Source organism: Canis lupus, chromosome 22, assembly GCF_048164855.1.
Source record: "Canis lupus baileyi chromosome 22, mCanLup2.hap1, whole genome shotgun sequence".
NCBI lineage: Eukaryota > Metazoa > Chordata > Mammalia > Carnivora > Canidae > Canis > Canis lupus.
The window spans coordinates 37380148-37402601 of NC_132859.1; the positions used below are offsets into that span (position 1 = coordinate 37380148).

Sequence of the window (22454 nt, forward strand, 5' to 3'; positions counted from 1 at the left end):
GAGAGAGGAGAAGGGCATTGGGAGAGGGAGAGAGATGATCCCAAGTAGGCTCCGTGTCCAGCATGGAACCCAACTGGGGGCTTGATCTCACAACTCTGAGATCCTGAGATGAAATCAAGAATTGGATGCTTAACCGACTAAGCCACTCAGGCACCCCTAACACTTTTAAATTTAGATATACCTGTCACACATACACAAACATGGTATAAATTCCAAAATGATGTGATAATAAAGGTGAAAGAACAATTAATATCCACTAAAGGACTACAGATTGGGTAAGACTTAACAGACTAGCTCATATTTCAGTGGAACATTTGAAAATAATTTTGATAACAAGAGGTGAGTAGGGCCAGTTCTTCCAATAAACATTTACTGAGTATCTATTGATACATTCAAATGTTGGAAAATTTACTCGGAATGACAATCTGTCACTTCTTCATGACTTCTGTAGGACTCGGCACAGTGTCTTGCACATGTTAACCATAAATACCTATTATTTAATTAACTGATGAAATAGTTTGTAGCAAATACATGATAACATCCTACAGTATAAACTGTAGCAATATTAAGGATGCATAAGTTCTGGCAGTCTATCTTGGTGAGGCTGCATTGAGGGGGTAGAATAACCAAAGTTATGTGATGGGTAGGACAGTACTTGAGTAATGATTACCATTTAAAATAACAAAAACAGGGGCACCTGGGTAGCTCAGTCAGTTAAGCATCAAACTCTTGATTTCAGTTCAGGTCAGGATCTCAGGGTTGTGAGATAGAGCCCTGCCTTGGGCTCAGAACTAGGCCTGGAGCTACTTGAGATTCTCTCTTTGCCTCTCCCTAAACCACCTTGTGGGCACATGCACATGCTCTCTCTCTCTCTCAAGAAATAAATAACCAAAAACAAACAAACAAACAAAAAAAAACAACTAAGATTCATTTGTGACTCTAGCCTTAATACTCTGACACCTAGTCCAAATTTGTTTTGTTTTTTCAGTCTGGGATGATTTTCATGGAGTGCATTGTTTGCTTTAAAATGAAAAACTCAGTAAGTGGTATTAATAGAATGAGCTTGATGCCAAGGGCAAACCACTCCTGGTACTTTGCCATACTTTGCAGCATGGAAGCAGTAATCTTATAGAACTTTCCACTAATAAGCCACTCCTTACATCTTTGGCCGATGGGAGTTAATTTTTTAGATACTGGGCCTAATTGAATTAGCTCATGATCAGAAGCTTATACTAATAACTTTGGTGATAGCCTTAAGCTTTCTGCCTTCTCAACTCAGTTCATTTGCATAGTTGTAGTTACTGATAGGTTTCCAATTCTCTAGCCCAGAGCTTTCTGATGAACCCTAGACCCATGGTTCTCAACATTGTAGACACATCAACATCAATAGGTTCAAAATCGAGTTTATTATCTTTGAGGATTAGCTGGGACACCACCCTACTTCCTGATGATGATCACCTTTGTTTGCTCCTTAAATGAACTGATGACTATGTCATCTATCTCCTGGGAATCACTTGTGATTGTTCACACCTTTCTGCCTATTCCTCATTTCCAAAAGTCCTAATGACAGCCTCTACTAAATATATCCCAAATCTATAAAGTGATTCAGGGTACTATCACCTCTATTCTGCACCTGCTGAATGCCCTTCCTAATCAAACCCCACCTTTGATCTGACCCTGCCCCTATCTATTTTCTAGGGACTTCTAGGCAATTTGCTCTTAGATGCAAATCCCATCATTGACCCATCTTAGTTACCCTTTGCCCTTGGATAAAAACTCCTAAAATCCTTCTGTACTTGTGCCCTCCCTATCTTTCCAGAACTTTTCAAAAATTAATCAATTTTTAAAATTAATCAATCAATTAATTAATTAATTTTTTCCTTTTCCAGTTCCTAGAGCCTTTCCCTAGAACAGCCTTAGGCCACACTGCACTTTCTTTTAACTCTGGACCACTGAATTTCCCATATTAACCCTACTATCTCTTGTCCCCGAACCTTCACATAGTTGGGGCCATTCTTTCAGTACCTTCATCTTTTCTTCATTTTGGAACACTTCTCTGTCTTTCAGATACTATTTGAAAGATATATTTATTTGAGAAAGAGAGGGAGAGAGAGAGAAAGTGTGGGCATGCATAACTGTGGGAAGGGGCAGAGGGAGAGAGGATCTCAAGCGGACTCCCTGCTGAGATGGAGCCCCCCCCCCCCCTCCCCAAGGGGCTGCTTCCCAGGACCCTGAGATCATGACCTGAGCTAAACCAAGAGTCAGATGCTCAACCAACTGAGCCACCCAGGTGCCCCTCTTCCAGATCCTATTGTAAATATCACTTCTTCCAGTTTATACCCAGCAGTATACACAGTCCTTGCAACTTCCTCCTCTGCTGCCACATTATGGTAGGGGCCTTTGCTGTGTATTCCCATTTTACTACCTACTTCCCCATTAAAACAATTGGCTCACTATTTATGTGTTTATGCAAATGTTTGTCTCCCTTGCTAATTATTCATCTCTATTAATTTCTTTCTGATGGTTGTAGTCCCAGCCTTTACACAATACTTGGCCCATTGTAGGCCTTCATTAAATAAGTGTCTAATGAGTGAGTGGATGGATGATTCATGTGGAACATCTGCAGAGTGCTAGACATGATAGAGATAAGAAGATTATTAACTCCTGCCCTAACATCACTCATGGTCTAGCATTGAAATTCCTCTTAAAACAGATGAACTAGCTTACCTCTTGACGTTAAGCTATTAAAAGACTTGTAAGAATCGTTTTCCATTTATCTTATTGTCATTTTTATAGGCTAATTTCATTTTGGGGAATCAGCCCATTCCCGTCTCAGTCACTCTGGGGCTGTGGGACTGTCCCCCAGGGATGTTCTATGTGACTTTAACTTCCAACACGCTCACACAGAAGCAATAGTGTGGTTGGGCTCATTGAATGTGCACTGAGCCAGGAATTAGCTGTAAAGTGACTTTTAGTGTGGAAAAGAAAAATAAGTATTAGAATCAATTACTCAGATATAAAGAAATTAGCCTTTGCTAGGTTGATTTTTTTTTTTCCATTTAGGAAGAAAGAGAAGAAGGCAAAAAGGAAGGGAGGGAGGGAAGAAAGAAGGCTTTCATAAACTCTAGTCCTTAAAATTGTAAGTTTGTATTATTTAAAAATAAAAAATAAGTAGTAACATTTTAATTCAATAATAATCAGTATAATATATGATGAATATATGATACTGCACTGAATATTTCATTAATTTATTTAATCCCAATGTCCATCTTATGAGGTAGGTTCTGTTATCCATCCAAGGTTAAAGAAGGGGAAACTGAGGCATAGGAAGAGTGAGTAGGAAAAACATACTTGTCCTGTGAATGTCCTTTACTACTCACACAAAGCACATTACTTCTGATACTTCTGGTCACCAAACGTTCAAAGGTTTTTCACAAAGAAAGCAATTCTGTGACATGAGCTGGGTGTCCCACAATGTAACTCAATTCTGACACTGTCACCTGAAGATAGCATCAGATCCCCCAAGCCTGCCACCCCACCCCCACGGCTGCCCCTGACCCCACACCACACACACACACACAAACACACACACTCTTGAGATGCCAGTCACAAGTTTAGGCTATCACCTATGCTTCTGAGCAAATGGCTGTAAATTAAAGCTTCTCATGACCCACTCCTCAAGTTTGATTAATTTGCTAGAGAAGCCCACAGAACTCAGAAAAACAGTGTACTTACTACATTACCAATTTTTTAAAAATAAAATGATATGATAAGTGATTACAGATTAACATCCAGATGGCAGAAACATGTAGGGCAGAGTATGGGGGAGGGCTTGCAGAGCTTCCGTGCACTCTGCCAGTACCTCTATGTGTTCACCAACCTGAAGCTCCACCACTCAAACTCCTCACTTTCAGGATTTTATGGACACTTCGCCACAGTGGCCTGAAACTCATTAACTTCATTTCTACCCATTCCTTTCTCTGGAGAATGGGGTTGGGGCTGAAAGTTCCAAACTTCTAATCATGGTCTTTCTGGTGACCAATACCCATCCAGGGGCCTTCCAAGAGTTGCTCCCTTAGAACATAAAATCTAGTCACCACCCAGGAATTCCCAAGGGATTTAGGAGTTCTGTCTCAGGAACTAGGATCCAAGACCAAATATTAGAACAAAAGATGCTCCTAGTACTCTTTTCATTTATGAAATTACAAGGACTTTATGAGTTCTGTGCTCGAAACCAGAGACAGAAACCAATGAATATGTTTTCCATTGTTTCATATCCCTGGTTTCTGGCCACAGACCCCTCACAGCAAATGACATATAGCTCAAAAGATACTGGCCTGTGGTTAGAATCACATTTAGCAATTAATAATTAGTCCAGTTCACCATCACATTATATGAAGAATGTCTCCCTGGGCAAGGCACTCAGGATTGCAGGCTTCCATTTGATCTTGTCAGGTTCCAAGAAAGCAGGAGTGGTCTCAGCAAATACCTGTCTCTGCCAGTTCAGGCATCTGTTATAATTGAGCTGAGACAATACCATCTCTTGCTTTCAGCCTCTTTCACAGTGTTAATGTAACATCAGATTTCCCTCTTTGCATAACCGTTTATTCATTCTTTTGCCTTTAGCTGCAATTCCTTTCACTCTGCATTTTTACCAAAACTCTTCCACTTTGGAAGGCACATTGAGTTTGGCCACTGTGCTGGTCTAGGTTACAGGCAGTGATGCCAGTCTGGCAGCTCATCTAGTGGCTGTCCACTCCCGTTCAGAGAGGGTAAGGTAACAAAGATGCAGAACTAGAGGGCTATTTTTTACCACCAGCCAATATGGCTACATCTACCGTTAGCCCCCAACTTTTGCCAGGTGGGGGAAAAGGCACATCCTGCTCCATCAGGCCCTTAGAAATTCTGACATAAATATTTAAAAACCTAGTAACAATTGCATGCTTGGGAGCCAATCCTGTCTGTAACACATGACTACATAGCCATGCCCAGTATCCTCAGGGTATGGGGATTTACCAAAGTTAAACAGCTAGGAGAGAACAGAGCCTAACTTTGACTTACCTGATTTCTTTCTTGGGTAAGTATGTGAGAGTAGCTTGAGAGAATGTGAAATTTCCTCTCCATTGACATTCATGCCAGAAACCCTCTTTCCAGTCTCCAAAGTACTCTCAGCCATTCTAATAATTCGTACTCATAGTGGTCAGAGCTTTTTCTTACTTTACCCTAACCGAGGTTTACTCATTACCAAGTGGCAGTTCCCAGTGTCTAGGAGAGCATCTGATGAGTCAGGATGGGCTGGTGACTACCTGGTCCCATCAGATATGAGTGATGAGTGGAAGAGTCGCCTGGGATGACCTATCCCTGGTCTAGGAATAGTCTTCAGTTGGGGCTGGGATCCCACCAGAGTGCCTGGCAAGAGCCCTCCCTCAAATGTGTCTGCAGAGCATACAGAATGTTCTATCACATTCCACCCTTTGAAGTTTTGAACTAGACGATAGCAATAGAATGAAGTGCCAGAAAGCACCATGTTTTATGATCGTTTTATAAAAAGGGCCTCTGATAAGCCAAGCAAATCACTCAGATGCTTTATATTTACAAGTCATGAAAGAAGCGATGTTGGAAAAATAAAGACAGTCCCCCTGTCAGGGAAGCAACAATAACAATAACAAAAAGGCCTCGTTTTCCTCAGAGAAGGGAATCTGTGGAGACCAAGCAAGAGACTCATCTTTGAGGAATGTTACAAAAGATAATGCGTCAGAGAAGAGAAAACTTTTCTCTGTTCCTCTGGGGCAATGGGGTGTGAGAAGACCTTAGAAGTCGCTCCCCATTTCCTTGTGCAGCCTCCTTCCTTCTGAGTGTCATGATTTAGATCCATTTTTAAAAGGATTTATTTGAAAGAAGCTTCTTATACCATAGGGGCAGTTTGCCTCTCTCTCCCTCTTTCTCCCAGCCTTTGTAAATGAACAAAGTAACCACTTGTCCCACACAGGGTGCAAAGAGAGGCTTGGTGTGGGTTTTACTGTCCATTCAGCCTCTGTTTGGGGCTGGTTGTAAGTGAAATCTTTAGAAACTTCGCAGCAGGAATCCTTTGCTTGGGGCGCAGGGTGGGGAGGGAGCTTTGGAAAACCTATTGAAACTCTGAGAGCAGTTGGGTAGAAACTGTTCTTTTTAGACTTCCTCAGGGGCAGTACAGGGAAATAAACACACACAGGAAGTCATTTAGCCTCTCTGTGAACTTCATGTTGACATTTGCTTACTAAAAAAGTTCATTGTGGGTCCTTAAGAAATTTATGTCTGTGTGTGGGTACATATGTGCGTATGTGTGGCTGTAGGCACATATATGTATGTGTGTATGTAAATATTGACTACTTTTCCCTTTCTACAGTGTTAGTAATATATTAAAACTAAAAAAAAACAATTGGGAAAAAAGCATAACACAGAAAAATATCAATGTGGATCCCTTTTACAACATTATATCTTAGGATTCGAAGCTAGATATATGTTATGGTTCTGAATTTTTCACCATCTGCTGATTGCCATCTCTCATGTGTACTTTGTCATGTTTTCTGCTAACTGGTTGACCCAAAGTGCCTTTTTATGTGTAACGTTTGGTTCACAAGTTTTATCTTTCCTTATATGTTGCTGGCTTCAGAACACAAACAACTCTAAAATCTTCAGTGAAGGATCACCAAGTCCCTAATGTCAGCTGGAAATCCTGATTTAAAATGCCAAAGAGAAGAACGGTAAATACATTTTACAGATGAAAAATGAAGGTACACGGACAAAAAGAAAGAATACCAATGTCTAAAAAGCAACAACTTGGTTGTTAGGAAGGGAAATCCATTCAAATGAATGAAGGCATGGGGGTAGTCACCAGAATGGTTTACAGGACTCCCATGAAGCATGTTACAGGCCTTATGAGAACCAAGAAAGCCCTTGGTTTCTCTCTCCATCTGGATCTCCTGGTCTCAGCCCTGCTTCTTTCTGCACATCTGTTCCTTTCTCTTTGCAGTCAGTGGTCATTTAATTGCAATTTCTACCCGAGATCTCCTAAGCAGGAAAGAAGGATTTAATATCTGGATACAGTAATATCTTATGGAACTCAGGATCAGGAGTACAGCCAAGTGTTGCAAGAGACTGGAGCCAAAAACTATAAAAGTCCTCCAGAACTGAAATGTTCCTTTCATCTCCTTTAAGCAAGAGTGTCTCTTACCTCTTGTCTCTGTTATTATCTATGGATTGTTTTTCCTCCCCTTCCCCCTCACAAGCCCTCAGAAAGGCTTTGTTTCTACATTCATACAACCAAACCCCATTTCTACCTTTACATCACTTCCAATTTCAAGTACCTAGTGGAAATTTATGAGTCAACGAATGATAATTCCATATTTCCAGGAGACATCATCTGATTGGCCCAGGTTGGGTCAGATGACCACCCAGTTCCACCAGACTCAGGTTGAGGGTAGGGGGTGGTGTCACCAGAAATAATCATGTTTACATAGGCATATGCTGTGTTTAGCAGGAGCAATGGGAAGACTGGCTGGGCTGGTAAACTACTGAGACACATCTACTACAATAATTATTATATGGCTCTGCTCTATTAGTACATGCAAGTACATTCTATATATTTCAAAAGAATATAAACTCTACCAGGATATTTAGGCTACCATTGGAATATACTTAAAGAAATTACAGTTTAAATTTATTGACTCTATTTCTAGAGATACCTTGTCATTTCTTCCTGCTGAGGAAGGCATTCATTTATGGAGACTAAGAAACTTTTAGAGGAGGCATATGTGGCCAGTTTGAGTTGGCTATTGTGTCATCACTGATAGTTGAACTTGAGTTAACTTTAGAGCATGATCATGTGATAATGGGTATTACCAACAGGGAAAGGGGATATTATGCATTATGGTTTTACCTTTATGTTTTCTCTCTTAATCTCCATTTTTGAGTGGAGTAGGTGGTTTATTCCTAAGCCTTATTTTTTAAAGATGACAAGTTGTTAATGGCGTGATCAGCCATAGTTCTGCATCCTTTGAATCTTCAATCCTTAGCTCTGTATCCTTACTAGCTGTGTGTCTTCAGGCTAGTTGACTAAACTCTGCATGCTCCTCTTTCTTCAGGAGAATGTGGATAATAACAGCTAGGTCATGGAATGTTCCAAGGATTCATAGAAACAGTATATAAAACACACATAGGTGCAAGTGTTCTATAAACATTGCTATTGTGTTTACTCTCAGAGAAATGGAGAGGTGGTGGCAGTAGCTGTCTCTGGTAACCACATCACATTTTCCCGGTCCCATCCCTGGCTCATCTTTGATTTCAACTCCAACCCAACTGTGTTGGAGGATTCTAATCCACCGAGCATTAATGGCATCCTACCAGTGTATTTTTCAACTCTCTGTCCCAGGCTCTCCTTTGATGCCAAGAGAGTTTATTATCCCATGTCCAAATACAGCTTGGAAAGCATTGGAGGTGATCATTTCCTTGAGGGCAACTGTTACCCAGTGGGGGACAGAAGCGAGTCCATAAATGCTTTAACCTCTCATCTTTCCATGGACAATTCTAGGTGGCATTTTGAACACTTCTCAGATGTCTCAGCAGACTCCACTGCTTTTGCTTTATAGCATTGATCCCAAGAGCATACGCTGATAGTTTATCCTCATTTTCTGAGCCAGTCTCACTGTTCCTTTCCTCCTGACTTTTGTAATTAATTCCCTCAAAGCAAAACAAAACAAAACCAGTCCTTGGCTTAGAATCTATTTTTTTATTTTTTTTAAATTATTTATTTATTTTAAAGATTTTATTTATTTATTCCTGAGAGACACAGAGAAAGAGGCAGAAACATAGACAAGAGAGAGAACCAGACTCCTCACAGGGAGCCTGATGTGGGACTTGATCCCCAGATGAGGATCATGCCCTGAGCCAAAGGCAGATGCTCAACCAACTGAGCCACCCAGGCATCCCTAGAATCTATTTTAGAGAGAATCCAAATTAAGACAGTGTAAGAGTAGCATCACTGAGAACATGGACTATGTCTAGATTTGAATCCACTTAACTGGTTAGTAGTTCTGTATCCTTACATAGTAAATTATCTCAGTTTTTTTTTTTTTTGCATCAGTTTTCCTTGCAATTTATAGTAATAGTATCCACTTTACAGTATTGTTATGAGGAGTACATGAGTTATCACAGTACTCCTGTGGTATAATGGTGGTATAAATGGTATAAATATACCATTTAGAAGTGTCTGATGCGTATAAATAAGTTGCGTATAAAGTAAGTTGCGTATAAATGCTACATCTTTGTATCCTCTCGTAGAACACATTCAATTGTGTCTAGAAATCTTAGTGTTATACCTTCTTCCTTACTACATTTTTTTCCTTGTGCAGCTTCCTTCTGCCCCTCCCTTTATCTTTCTTTTGTTTGCTAGCGCGGACTGAGTAGAGAGAACAGCAAGTGTTCCCTGGAGCTTTGTAATTTCTGGAAGCATGTAAGAGGGCCCTTCCTTTGTGCTGTGCTCCATTTTTTCTTGCTCCAACAGCCCTGACCCCTGATCTGTTGGCAGACACCAGATGATGCTGCCAGCTCTTGGTTATTCAGAGGCTCTTTATCCAGACTCTTTGCTCTTCTCTCTGGCTGCCTGCCTTTTGGCTGTTAGATGCTCCCTGGCATGGCTCTCAGAGGATATACCAAGAAGGAAAAAGATAGCAGAACTCAGACTAGCCAATTATGGGGTCTAGAAAATTAGGACTTTTAGATCATTGGACTTCAGTTTTATGAGACATTTCTATCCTCCGTATCCATGGAAAATTCAGATTCAGCCTTTTGCAGCCACAGTGTATTTCACTTTGATTGAAATATAAGTAAGACATAAAATGCACAGATCTTGACTATTCACTTTGATGAGTTCTGGCAAATGTATGCATTCATGTAATGACCACCCAAAATAAGATGGCTAACATTTCCATTACCCTAGAAAATTACCTCATTCCCCTTTCTAATCAATTCTCCTTCACTCCCACTCCCAGCAACTACTTTCTGATTTCTATTGTTCTACATTTCTTCACCTTGAACTTAATATAAATGAACTCACACATATCTATTCTCCTATTAGTGGCCTTTTTTTATTTGGCACGATCTTGGGACTTATTCATGTAGTTGTATCAGAGGTTTGTTATATTTCATTGCTGAGTAGTATCCCATTATATGAAAGTACTTTTTTTTTTTAACTATTCTCCTCTTGATAGACAATTGAATAGGTTCCAGAATGGGACTATTATGAACAACGCTGCTATGTGCATTCTTGTACAGTATTTTTGTGTAAATATATTTTCTTCTGGGTAAATACCTGGCAATAGAATTGCAGGGCCATAAATAGAAATAGGCTTAAATTTGTAAGAAACCACCAACCAGAGGCCATACTCTTTTTCCCTGACAACGTATGGGGGTTCCAAGTCCTCAATAACCTCCCCGACATTTAGTGTCGTCAGTGGTTTTGGTCTTAACCACTGCACTGGAAATAAACTGGTATCTTATTGTATCTTTATTTTATATTTTCCTGATGACTACTGATTTTGAGCACCTCTTCAGTGTGCTTACTGGCCATCCCAATGTTTTCTTTTGTGCCTTGTCCTTTCAAGTTCTTAACAGTAGTGTAGTCAAGCCAGTTTGACCAATATCTTTGAACCCCTTGCTCTCAATCATGCAAAAGGAAAATTCAAGTGTCTGGAGTTCTATGACAGGTATAAAGAAGTTCAGGAAGGGCACCTGGGTGGTTCAGTCGGTTAAGCTTCTGCCTTTGGCTCAGGTCGTGATCCTGGGGTTTTGGGATTGAGCCCCACATCAGACTTGGCTCCCTGCTTGGCAGGGAGTCTGCTTGTCTCTTTCCTTATGCTTCTGCCCTTCTCCCCACTCATGCTCTGACTTTCTGATTTGCTGTCTTTCTCTCTCAAACAAATAAATAAAATCTAAAAAAAAAAACCAAATCATTCAGGAAATCATCCACCTAACATTGATGCTATCAATACTTGGCACTTACTTTCTCAGAGCATTTCAACAATCTCATGGGACTCTCTACATGAGAACTGTCTTTTGGCCTATGTGTGGGCCAGGCCAGCTATGCCTGTGCTGGGGAATAAAGTTCCCAGGAGCAGTCCTTAACCAATGATGAATGGGAATCAGAGGTCAAATACCCCAGTTTCCTTGCACTTCTAATAAGATAACTCTGAAACGTGTTCTACGCAGTCTCCCAAAGCCTCCCAGTAGAATTGATGCTCCCTGGCATTGCTCTAGAAAATATAACTTATTCAGTGATGCAAATGGATTGTCTCATCCTCTCTCTGTCCCATTTCTTAGTCTCCTACTGACTTTCTCTAGAATCACTTCCAAAATGAACTACTTGTACTCAAGTTCTTGCATTTTGATCTCCTTCTGAAGAAACACAGTTGAGACAACCATCCCCAAAGATGTGTGTTGAGACTTTGAATTGTTGTGTGACAGACAGACTAATTAGGGGATTTGGTGAGTTCTACTGATGAATTCATGACATTGATTTTCTGGGTACTACACAAATGAAACAGCCAGATGAATATGGCAAAAAAAAGTTATGTTTGTACCTAGTAGAAGTGAAAGTCCCTTTGGGTTGGTGGCTAAGGGTTGAACTAGGTTTTCTAGAAAAGATAGAGTCTGGTAGGGTCAGGGGAACTGAGAGGAGGGGAGGACATTCTAGGTGGTAAATAGGTGTGAAAGACACATCTTGTTTGGAGTAAGAATCTATCTGGAGCTTGAGATTGTATAGAAAGGAATAAAAAATAAGACTTGCATTATTGGTTAGGGTCAAACTAGAAAGAATGTTCAATGAGACTAGGAATTTTGGATTTTTGTCTCAGAGGGAATGGAGAACTGGTGGACCTTTTTTGTTAGGGAGTAATACCATAAGAGCAGGTTTCTAAGAAAACTAATATAATATCATAATGGAGGATGAATTAAGGCTTACAGTAGAGGATTGTTGATGTAGTTTTAGTGACTTGGAGAGAAACTGATAAAATCCTGGAGCTGGGTACTCATAATGGAAATGGAAAGGGCAACATCAGTTCAAGATCTACTGAAGAGAGTCAGTAGAATTTGGTGGCAGTAGATAAATGTTGGAGGACAGATAAATGAGTCATAGACGTTCTAAAGGGTCAGAGCAGTTGATTTCAAAATAATACCATAATATTAACAGAAATAATTTTACCCCATGGAGGTAAAACTTTACAGTATAACAATACAGTCATTTAATTTAATACACAGTAATTTAAACTTTGGTTCTATTTGTGGTGATTGATAGTTATATACCCATATCCAGCAGATACTTTAAGATTTGGGACTGAAATTTAGGAGAGAGTACATAATGCTAAATTACATCTGAGAGTCATCTTCTTAGAAGTAATACTTAAAGCTTTGACCATGAATAAGATCACAAAGGAGAAAAGTTAAAAGAATGAATAGCACAGAACTGAAAATTAAGCCCTGGCAAAAGACCTCATTGGGGTAGAGCAAATAGAAAGATAAGGAAGCAAGTGAGACAGAAAGGTACAGTCTGAAGGGTCAAGGAGTCAAAGGGAAAGATGATTGCAGTGATAAGGAGATAAACACTTTCAGAGCCTTCAAGGGCAAGGAAGATAAAGAAGTCTTGAGTGGCAGAAAAAGGAGATATGTGATCTTGACCTCATTAGACTCTCAGCCAGGTTAGAGAACTAAAATTTACATATAGAGAGAACAATACAAAACAATGAAACATACGCTAAAGTGTTTGAGCTACACTGTGAGGGCTATGTGAGAGAAGGAAGGCAAGCTAGAGGCCTTGGGAATGGGACCAAGTACGAGATACAACTTGAGTGTGAGTTTTGTAAAGAAGGGACAGAAAAGAATTTGCAGAAAGAAGACCACTGTGAATAAAATCATTGACGAGAGACTGATACTAAGAGGGACATAATTAAACTAAGAGATGAGAGTATTTACAAACTTATTTGTGCATACACAATTTCCAAGAATTTTAAGGCCCCTGAGCTGATCTAAATGTGAAAAGAGATAAAGAAACTAACCACGTTTAGTTTTGAAGGAGCTACCCATAGAATCAACAGAGTTAGTGAAAGTGATTCTTTAGTGACCATAGATGCAGAGCAGAGACCAAGATACTTTCAGCCAACGATAGTTTTGTGGGTGGGCTCATTTAGTCTTTGAAGTAATAGTATATATCATACAAATAACATATTTTTTAAAGATTTTATTTATTTATTCATGAGAGACACACAGAGAGAGGCAGAGACACAGGCAGAGGGAGAAGCAGGCTCTGGGCAGGGAGCCCGACCTGGGACTCTATCTGGGTCTCCAGGATCATGCCCTGGGCTGAAGGCAGCTCTAAACCGCTGGGCCACCGGGGCTGCCCTATTTTTTTAATATAAATACAGAGCTTCCACACCTAGGACTATGCACAAAAGTCCTGATTTTTTAAAAAAAGATTTTGTCATTTCTAATAGCTGAGTAATATTCCATTGTATACATAAACCACATCTTCTTTATCCATTCAGGAACTGGAGGGTATTATGCTGAGTGAAGTAAGTCAGTTGGTGAAGGACAAACATTATATGTACTCATTCATTTGGGGAATATAAATAATAGTAAAAGGGAATATAAGGGAAGGGAGAAGAAATGTGTGGGAAATCTCAGAAAGGGAGACAGAACGTAAAGACTGCTAACTCTGGGAAACGAACTAGGGGTGGTGGAAGGGGAGAAGGGTGGGGGGTGGGAGTGAATGGGTGACGGGTACTGGGGGTTATTCTGTATGTTAGTAAATTGAACACCAATAAAAAATAAATTAAAAAAAAGATTTTGTTTGTTTATTTAAGAGAGAGAGCAAGCATGAACAAGGGAGAGGGAGAAGAAGAGGGAGAAGCTGACTCCTCTAACTGAGCAGGGAAGCTAACACATGATTAGTTCAGGTGAGGATGAGTAGAGACAGATAAGCAAAAAAACTTGTCTACCTCAACAAGGCTGTGTTCTCTAGGTTTAGGTTTAAATATTTAAAATTGCTTCCTAGTTAGTCACTGGCTTGAATTTTCTTTTCCCCTTTCCAAATATCTCGAGACTGTTGCAAGAGAAATAGCCCGGCTGGTACCTTCCAATTGCTGAGGTCCTTGCTTTCGTTCAGTTACTCTAAGACGTCCAACTTGTCTTCAGAAAAGTCATTTCTCTAAGTATCTAATGGTATCAAAATCCAGCCTAATGGGAAACACAATCTCAGATAGAAGTTTCTTCCCACTAGGTTTCCTGGATATAATGGCAATGAGATTAGCACATTTTCCCAGTGATTGAGTTGGCATGTACTCATGGATTTATAAATAGCATTTATTGTGAAAGTTACTGTACTACTTGGGTAAGTAGCTATTGCAATTTGATGATAGAAAGCATTCGCTGAAAAGAAACTATTATATGCCTTCTATGCCATGGCCATCTGAGGACAAAGCAAGACAGAAGATACAAGTGAGTTCTGTTTCCAGTTCATTCTACTCTGTCCACAATTATGAACAACCATGTATATTTAACATTTGGCAAGTTGATAGATATTTTCCTATTTCTATGTTTTTAATTACATTGGTATGGCTGGTTGGGGGTAAATGATGATTTCAAATCCTTCATCATTTTGCTGCCTTGAGGTAGTGGAATGGTGACATTTTGGAATATGTCCAGATTTCTGCTGATGCCTCCCACAGGAGAGCAATGGATTCGTGGAAATTGAAGACCATTTAGAGGCAGAGACTAATCTGTGCCTCAGTCCAATTCTCATAAACTAAGATTTTTGTTTACCGCATTCAGATGAGAATGATGGTGAATTTCTAAGGTGAGTGCTGTGATGAAAAAACATTTATATAATCGACAGCATCACCACTGCTGTCACCACTAAAATATATCTCATTTCTGAAGGATGGAGTTGCATGTTGCAACTGGAAAAAAAAAACTGTTTTCAGTAAGATCTATTTCAATAAGCCTTTGTGCTTTGTGATCCAGTTAAAATTCTAACAGTGAGAAAATACTTTTATCCTAGTCAGAACAATATTTAATGCCTCTTCTTAAGAAATCGGCCATTTCCCTTAACCAGCTGAGGCCTGTGTCACAGTCATACAAGAAAGTATGTGCTGCTATATATAGCTGACCTGGGTTTTATGCAGAGCTGCCTTTACATTGCATTTCTTTCTTCTTGATAGTCTAGCTCCACAGTGAGAGCCTATCAAACTAGTAAGTCACGAGTGACCATGAGCCCTGGCTTCAGCTCTCAGTGGAACAGCAGCCAACCAGCCTGGAACACATACTCCTTTCCAAGAGCAAGCTTGCACTACCAGTCCCATGCCAGCTACACCTACTGTACTGGACATCCTGCTGTAAGTACCCAGTTTTTCTGTATTTAGTAAATTGGATACTTTATGCAGGTACATTCTGCACCCAGAATTGGTATCTCACTATTAATTGGGCAATTCTTCCAATGCTATAATTCTTCTAAGGTGAGAATATGCTGCTGTTCAGTTAAAGAGATGAGCAATAGAGGACATCCTATGTGCTTAAATGACATATATTTGGATAATCTTTGCTGAGGATTGATATTTAATTTAAAGATATTTCTAGGTGAAATAGGTTGACAGAAGTTTTGGAAAGGCGTTTGTGTGGAGGCTGAATGTCTGTGTGTCTATGGTTTTGTTTTCTGGCTCCCTTGTTGCTTATGACATTAGTTGGTTGATTTCGTACTGGAGAATGTTGTCTTTCAAAGTAGCATTGGAGGAGTCAATGGAGTCTGTACTTCCCACTTCTGTCAATGGCCTTGTTGATATAGTTTAAACAGATATGAAAATACAGATATAAATTCATCAGTAGGGTATTTTCCAGTTGCTACTACACAGAATCTGAGGTTGTTGGCATAGATGACTCAAAGGGCAAGATACACAAGCCTTGGTGGGGAGAAATAAAGTCATGGAATTTTAGAACCTTTTTGAATAAGATACCTGTTTCTGCCATTATGTTTTTCTGTGTCTCTATCCAATCCTCATAAACTAAGATTTTTGTTATCATAAATTATATTTGTACACTTAGAAAAGATTATGATGCATGTTGATTAGTAAACCTCTGTTTATTGCTAAATATTCAAACATAAGACTCTTGGGTAACAAGAGACCTATGAAAGGGAGTCATACATGCTTCTTGTAGTAACTCCAGTTGTCAGTAACTGTAGATACAGATTCTCTAGTCATTCCAAAGGCCCACTGTGAACGTCTAGAGTCAGGCAATCCTGTTTGCATTTCAAGGTTATGGAATTATAAAGTGTTCTGAGCTTCTAAATTGAGAGAACATATCTCAAATATCATGTCATAAAGTCACTTAAAAGAAAATTCAAAGAATCCACTCAAAATGTAAATTGGCATAGCTTTGTTACAAGGTGATTTGGAAATCATGGTCAAAATTTAAATTGCATATACCTTTGACTCAGTAATTAAACTTTTGGCACTTGATTGGACATGTGCAAGGATGTATGCACAAGGACAATGTAGCCACATTTTTTAAATTACTTGGAAAGGGAACCTAAATATCCCTTATTAACTTTCAACAGAAATGTATGAGAGATTATTAGACATGTATTATTTTTCAGCATCCTTCTAGGTGACGGGCCCAGGAGTGATCAGGACCAAGTCTTGCTGTCAAGGAGCTTCCAGTTGAGGAAACAGAGAAGCAAGCAATTACCTAACTAAACTTATGAATAAATAAAAATAAACAAACAAATAAGACAAATATACAGCAGTATTAGATGCTGCACATAAACTCAAAATAGGTTGAAATGATAAAGAATAAATAAGTGGCTCCTTGAGTTGAATAGTCAACCATGTCCTGAATTGGGAGGACAGGTATTATCTGAGATCTGAATAAAAAAGAGACATAACTATGTATATTCAGGATGAAGAGCATTCCAGGTAGAGGAGACAGTGTGAAGGTCTGGAGGTGGAAATGAGCCTGAATGTTTATCACATACACAGAGGGAAAGCCAGGTTTCTGGAGCTTATTTGGAAGAGAACAGAGGGAGATAAGGTTAGAAAGAAAGGCAAGGACCAGAATATATAGCATTGTGTAATCCAGAGTACAGGGTTTGTATTTAATTTAAATATAATGGGCCATTGGAGTATTTTAAGCAAGGAAATTATATAATTTCATTGTTTTAGGACCCACCCAGGCTGCTGGGTGAAAAAATCCTGGTAGAAGAGGAACAAGAAGAAAATCTGAGAGTTAGGAGAGTATTTTACACACACACACACACACACACACACGCATGCATATATGTATGTGGTTACTTCTTTAAAATGCAATTGAAGTTTTGTAGTAAGAGGAAGATTAACTTTTTCTTGTATATCCTTTGATCCATTTGATGTTCAAAATATATGCAACTTGTTTTCAGAATAAAAAACAAGTTGCATATGTTTGGCAATAAAATTTCTTTCAGTAACCAGTTCCATATTTTAAATGTCTCATTATCTTTTCCCTTCAGTCATTATTTGTCAAGCCAGATTGTGACAAATTATAATTTAATGAAATATTTCAAATCATATTCTTATTGGCCTTAAGGTCATGTAAATGTAGCTGACATTTATTGAGCACTGAATATTTTCTAAGCCTGTACTGAGCACCTTCATAGGTATTAAATAGGTATTTATGTTCAAAATAGCCCTAGGTGGTAGGGACTATTATTATCATCACTTCAAAGATTAGTGAAGTGAAGCTCAAAAAAATTGAGAATCTTGCCCAGAGTTACAGTTAGTAGTGGGACCTAAGAGGCAAACATTGGCTGTTTAGCCTCCAACCAGTATTCTCCTCCACTGTATTATATTGTTCCTTACCATTGATTCCCCGTGTCTTTATCTATATGCTGAGAACAGTGAATATATCCCTGATAGAACTCTTTGCAATCATTTAATTTAAATGTACATGTTACTCCTCAGAAAAGTATGTATTTGTATAAAACACTCCATTTTAGTTTTGGGGGAAGGAGTGAAGAATTGGTGGGACCCTATCTTGAAAACCACTAGGATCATTGCAGGGTGTGTAGCTACTTTTTGTGCTTTAAAATCCAGAAACTGATACTTTCTTTTGTCATACTACTGTGAGTAAAGTGAGTCAAATATGGTAAGTAGAAGCAACAGACTAGAAACTTCTGAAAAAAATCATCCTATGTGTTGTACTTCTGATTTGAAAGCTACTCTAATGTCAAGGCCTACTTGATGCTCTTCCATTATTCCAACATTTGAACTTTTGTTTCAAATTCTCCTCCTATGCCTGATCAGATGGCATTAAACTCTTGACTCTAAGACCAGGGACCATCTAGCTCTTCTACCATCTTGAAAAAGGAATGATATCATCTGAAAATGAACCAGAGATTCTGTAGCAGGGTCCCTGAGAGCTGGGTTATATTGACAATATTCAGAAATGTTGACTACCTCATCATTTTTACTTAGGTCCCTCTTGCAAGCCAAAGAACTAGAGAAATAATTTGGGCTCTGAAAAGTGAGAGTAGATTCCGTAGTCAAGCAGTGTAAGATCCACTGAGGTTTTGTGGTAAAAACCACAGAAACATTTCTTGTCTGAATAGATTGCCAGGGGGTTTCTTGAGTCATATAATTTAGGAGCCTTTAATGAAGCTATAAATGCTCTGCCTGCCTGGTGAGATTCTGGCCCTTTTCTCTGAGTTACTAGTTTCATTGAAGATTTCCAGGTCTCTCTTTAGCCCTTTCCTGGGGCTAATGGGTGTCAGCCAATGTAGTGTTTGTATAGTTAGTAGATGTGACTCAAGTCACTCCCCTTCTCTTCCATTGCCTTGCTACCCGAGAATCCTGATACCTCATGAGTGTCTGGCTAGTTAACTTGAAATTAGCAGCCTATAGAATTACAGAATACAGTTTGGCTTCTCCCTGACCAAGTAAGGATTTTCTCAAGAGTCCTGTTGTTCATCACTGCATTAGTTTCCTATGGTTGCTGTAAACAAATGACCACAAAGTTGGAGGGTTAAAACAATACACATTTACTCTTTTGCAGTTCCAGAGGTTGGAAGTCTGAAATGGGTTTTACTGAGCTGAAATCAAAATATCAAAGGAGCATCTAGTAGAGAATCTGTTTCTTGCCTTTTCCAGCTTCTAGAGCTACCCTTCTTGCATATTTTAGCTTATGGACCCTTTTTTCATCTTCAAGGCCACCAGCAAAGCACCTTCAAATCTATTTCTGCTCTCTGTCTTCACACCGTCTTGTCTGCCTGTAGTCACCTCTCTCTCTGCCTCTCTCTGATAAGGATACCTGTGGTTACATTTAAGGGTCCTCCCACATAATCCAGGATGATTTCCACATCTAAGGATTCTTAACTTGATGACATCTGCAAAGTTCCTTTTGCCACATAAAGTAACACTCACAAGTTCCTGGGATTAGATTGTGGACATCTGGGTAGATTATTATTCAGTCTACCACAATCATAATATCCAATGACTAATGGCTACCTTCTGAGCCATTAGGTAATTATTTAGAGCTTCCTGAAATAGATCTCTCTAAGGGAGATAATGTGAGAGGGGTTCTTTGAGTGGTAGAGGAATGAAATGTGTACCCTCTGGCAATTCAGAATTATTCACATTCACTAACATGTTTGATTTTTCTGAAACCCACTGTTTCTTTCCTTTGAAAATGAGGTGATAACTGTGCCCTTGATAATCACTCCGATTCATATGTTAAAAGAAAATGTGAATATAAGGTTATTTATAATATATTGTTGTAAATAACAATATATGTAAATATTTACATAAATATATGAATATAATGCTTAATCCACTGTACTAATAAATGAAGAAACTATGTCCAGGCATCTAGGATGGTCTCTTCAATGTGAGATATAAAATGGTAAAATATAATGTTCAAAATGTTCAAGCAGTGCAGTCATATAACTGATAACATAAGTCAAATATTGAATATACCATATGTTTTTATTGTCTGAGGGAGCTAATGATATATCATGTAAATTTCTTACCTAGTCATATTATTTGTAGTACATTTCATTCATAAAATCATTCTAATTATTTCCAAATAGTATATTGACTGGTATGCTGGTTTTGATCTTTCATTTGATACCTTTGTCAGCATTATTATTAAGTGATAATTCTGTTTACTTCCTGACTTGATGTGGGGAGTGACATCACATTGCCCACAACTTCCTATTAATTGATAACCATTTAGCAATCATGTTAATAATAAAAGAAAGGGATTCATCAGGCTACCCTTTGCACTAACTCACTACTCTCCCTGCATCTGCTCCTCACTTGCACCTATTTCTTCTCACCTGAAATGATGTTATCATCTCGGTAATATCAGGGAGATGCAGAGAGGGTGGGGAGGAAGTGGGAAAAGATGAAAAGAAGATGGCAGTGATGTGATCTTCAGTTCTGAGGCGAGGAGCCTGCATATTGTTTTCTTTTTCTCTGATGAGGAAGCACAGAATGCCTCTGTGGTCCCATTGAGGCTAATCAGGAGACAGCTTGTGCCAACCACAAGGCAGTGATCAGATAGGGTCCAGGTACTAGTGGAGACAAAGCAGAAAGGACTGAAGAAAAGAAGAGATAAGGAGCCTTAAAAAGGAATAGGAGTGTTCTCAGAGGCTGACACTGTCTGGAGGTAGTAGAAGTATCTAGAGCCTGTCTCTTTCAAGAAAAGAGCAGTCAGGTAGAGGAGGAAGAGTGTGCAGCCTGGTTCAAGATAGAGGGTATAGAGGGACACAGCACCATCTTCCTAGAGGACTCTGTATTATTCATTGAATAGGTTTCTGGGAGATTCCCTCTCTGGAAATTTGATTACAAAGCACAGGACCAACTACCTTTCTTCAGGCATTAAGTTGTCAAATAAAGTTCTCAAAAACTTATCAGAGGGGACATTATCCCACCATGAAGGTATTTGCTGTCTATATTCACGACAACTGTGCATCACGGCACCCAGTAGCCTTACTATCTGCTTCCTGAATTCAGACTCTACTTCTCCCCACCGGGAAGAACAGGCATTTCTTTGGAAGCTTGAAGAAGACATTTGAAGAAGTTACAAGTTTCATTTCAGCTATATAAGGGTATTTGTGCTTCAACGCTACCCACCAACTTTGGAAATGAATAGCAAGTCCTCTGTAACAGATTCCCAAGATCTATGTCCAATACTCATTCCATGAGGATGTCTTAGAGTCACACTTTGCTTGCTTGTGACTTCTGAAATGAAACACAAATGCTTGGATTTAGATTATTGATAATTTTTATTGGTTATTCCAATTATGGTTACTCTATTTACTCAGATGTATGGTGATGTTTCAATACTTTGCAACTGGTATGGCTGGACGTTAGCTTAATAATACATCTGTACAAAGTTTTGGGGCTATAGAAAACTTTTCTTTTTTTTTTTTTTAAAGATTTTATTTATGTATTCATGAGACACACACACACACACACACACAGAGAGAGAGAGAGAGAAGCAGAGACACAGGCAGAGGGAGAAGCAGGCTCCACGCAGGGAGCCCAATGTGGGACTCGATCCTGGGACTCCAGGATCACACCCCGGGCCAAAGGCAGGCACTAAACCATTGAGCCACCCAGGGATCCCCCCAAAAACTTTTCAGAGTACTGAAAATGGACAGTTTTCAAGGTAATAAAGACTGGATCTTCAGCTTCCATGAATTCTCTTTTGTCAACTGATTTGCCTGATAGCTTACTAGGATTCTAATAGCTTGGGTCACTATATATCCTGGTCTTCCTGGTTTATGCTCATTTCTTAGTTAATAGTGTCCCTTTTTATTGTCAAAAATGTTCAGGATTAGAAAATATATGGTCTCCCTACCACAGCCCCTTACAAAAGAAAACGTATCTCTTGCACATAAATCTTACTTTGGTTTATTGTCTCAGGGTGTAAAAACTTCCCAGTGGGGCACCAATAAAGGAGACACCTCAAGTAATGATTAATCAGGCACTATAAACCATGGGGCTTCCAGTCTTTCCCAGCTGTACATATATCTGTGTGCTAAGGCAGAGGAATAGTGTATCATGGTCTGGAACTTACATCCTTTGCAATTATTTAAACTCCTTACAAAATTTTTAGATAACTTAAAAAATGGGAAAGAGGGTATGTAATTTTTCAGAATTGTTCTAGGCACATATGAACAGAGTTTGAAGGCCACTACGCGATGCTAATTTTTTCCTAAACTGTTTTTTTTTTTTTTTTTTTCAAACTGTGGAGTTGCTTACAGTGAAAAGAAGCTGCTTACAGCTCAGAACTCTGGGTGGCCCAATTCTTGCTGGGATTCTCCAAAGGCCAAGAGATTAGGTATCTCTTTCACATTACATCAATTCTAAGGCTATCACCCGCCTCCATCTCCTACT

At 39.2% G+C, this 22454-nt stretch overlaps 1 protein-coding gene across 15 annotated transcripts in view; it reads left to right on the forward strand.

Moving 5' to 3' along the window:
• The window catches only part of RBMS3 (RNA binding motif single stranded interacting protein 3), a 1291910-nt gene that overhangs the window by 494945 nt on the left and 774511 nt on the right, over positions 1–22454 (forward strand). For 14 of the 15 annotated variants that reach the window (XM_072793055.1, XM_072793061.1, XM_072793062.1 and 11 more), the window contains one exon: positions 15246–15419. In XM_072793055.1, the coding sequence (XP_072649156.1) occupies positions 15246–15419 (174 nt within the window). Of the gene's footprint in view, positions 1–3063; positions 3140–15245; positions 15420–22454 lie in introns of all 15 variants that reach the window. The other variant, XM_072793069.1, reaches the window with a different exon arrangement.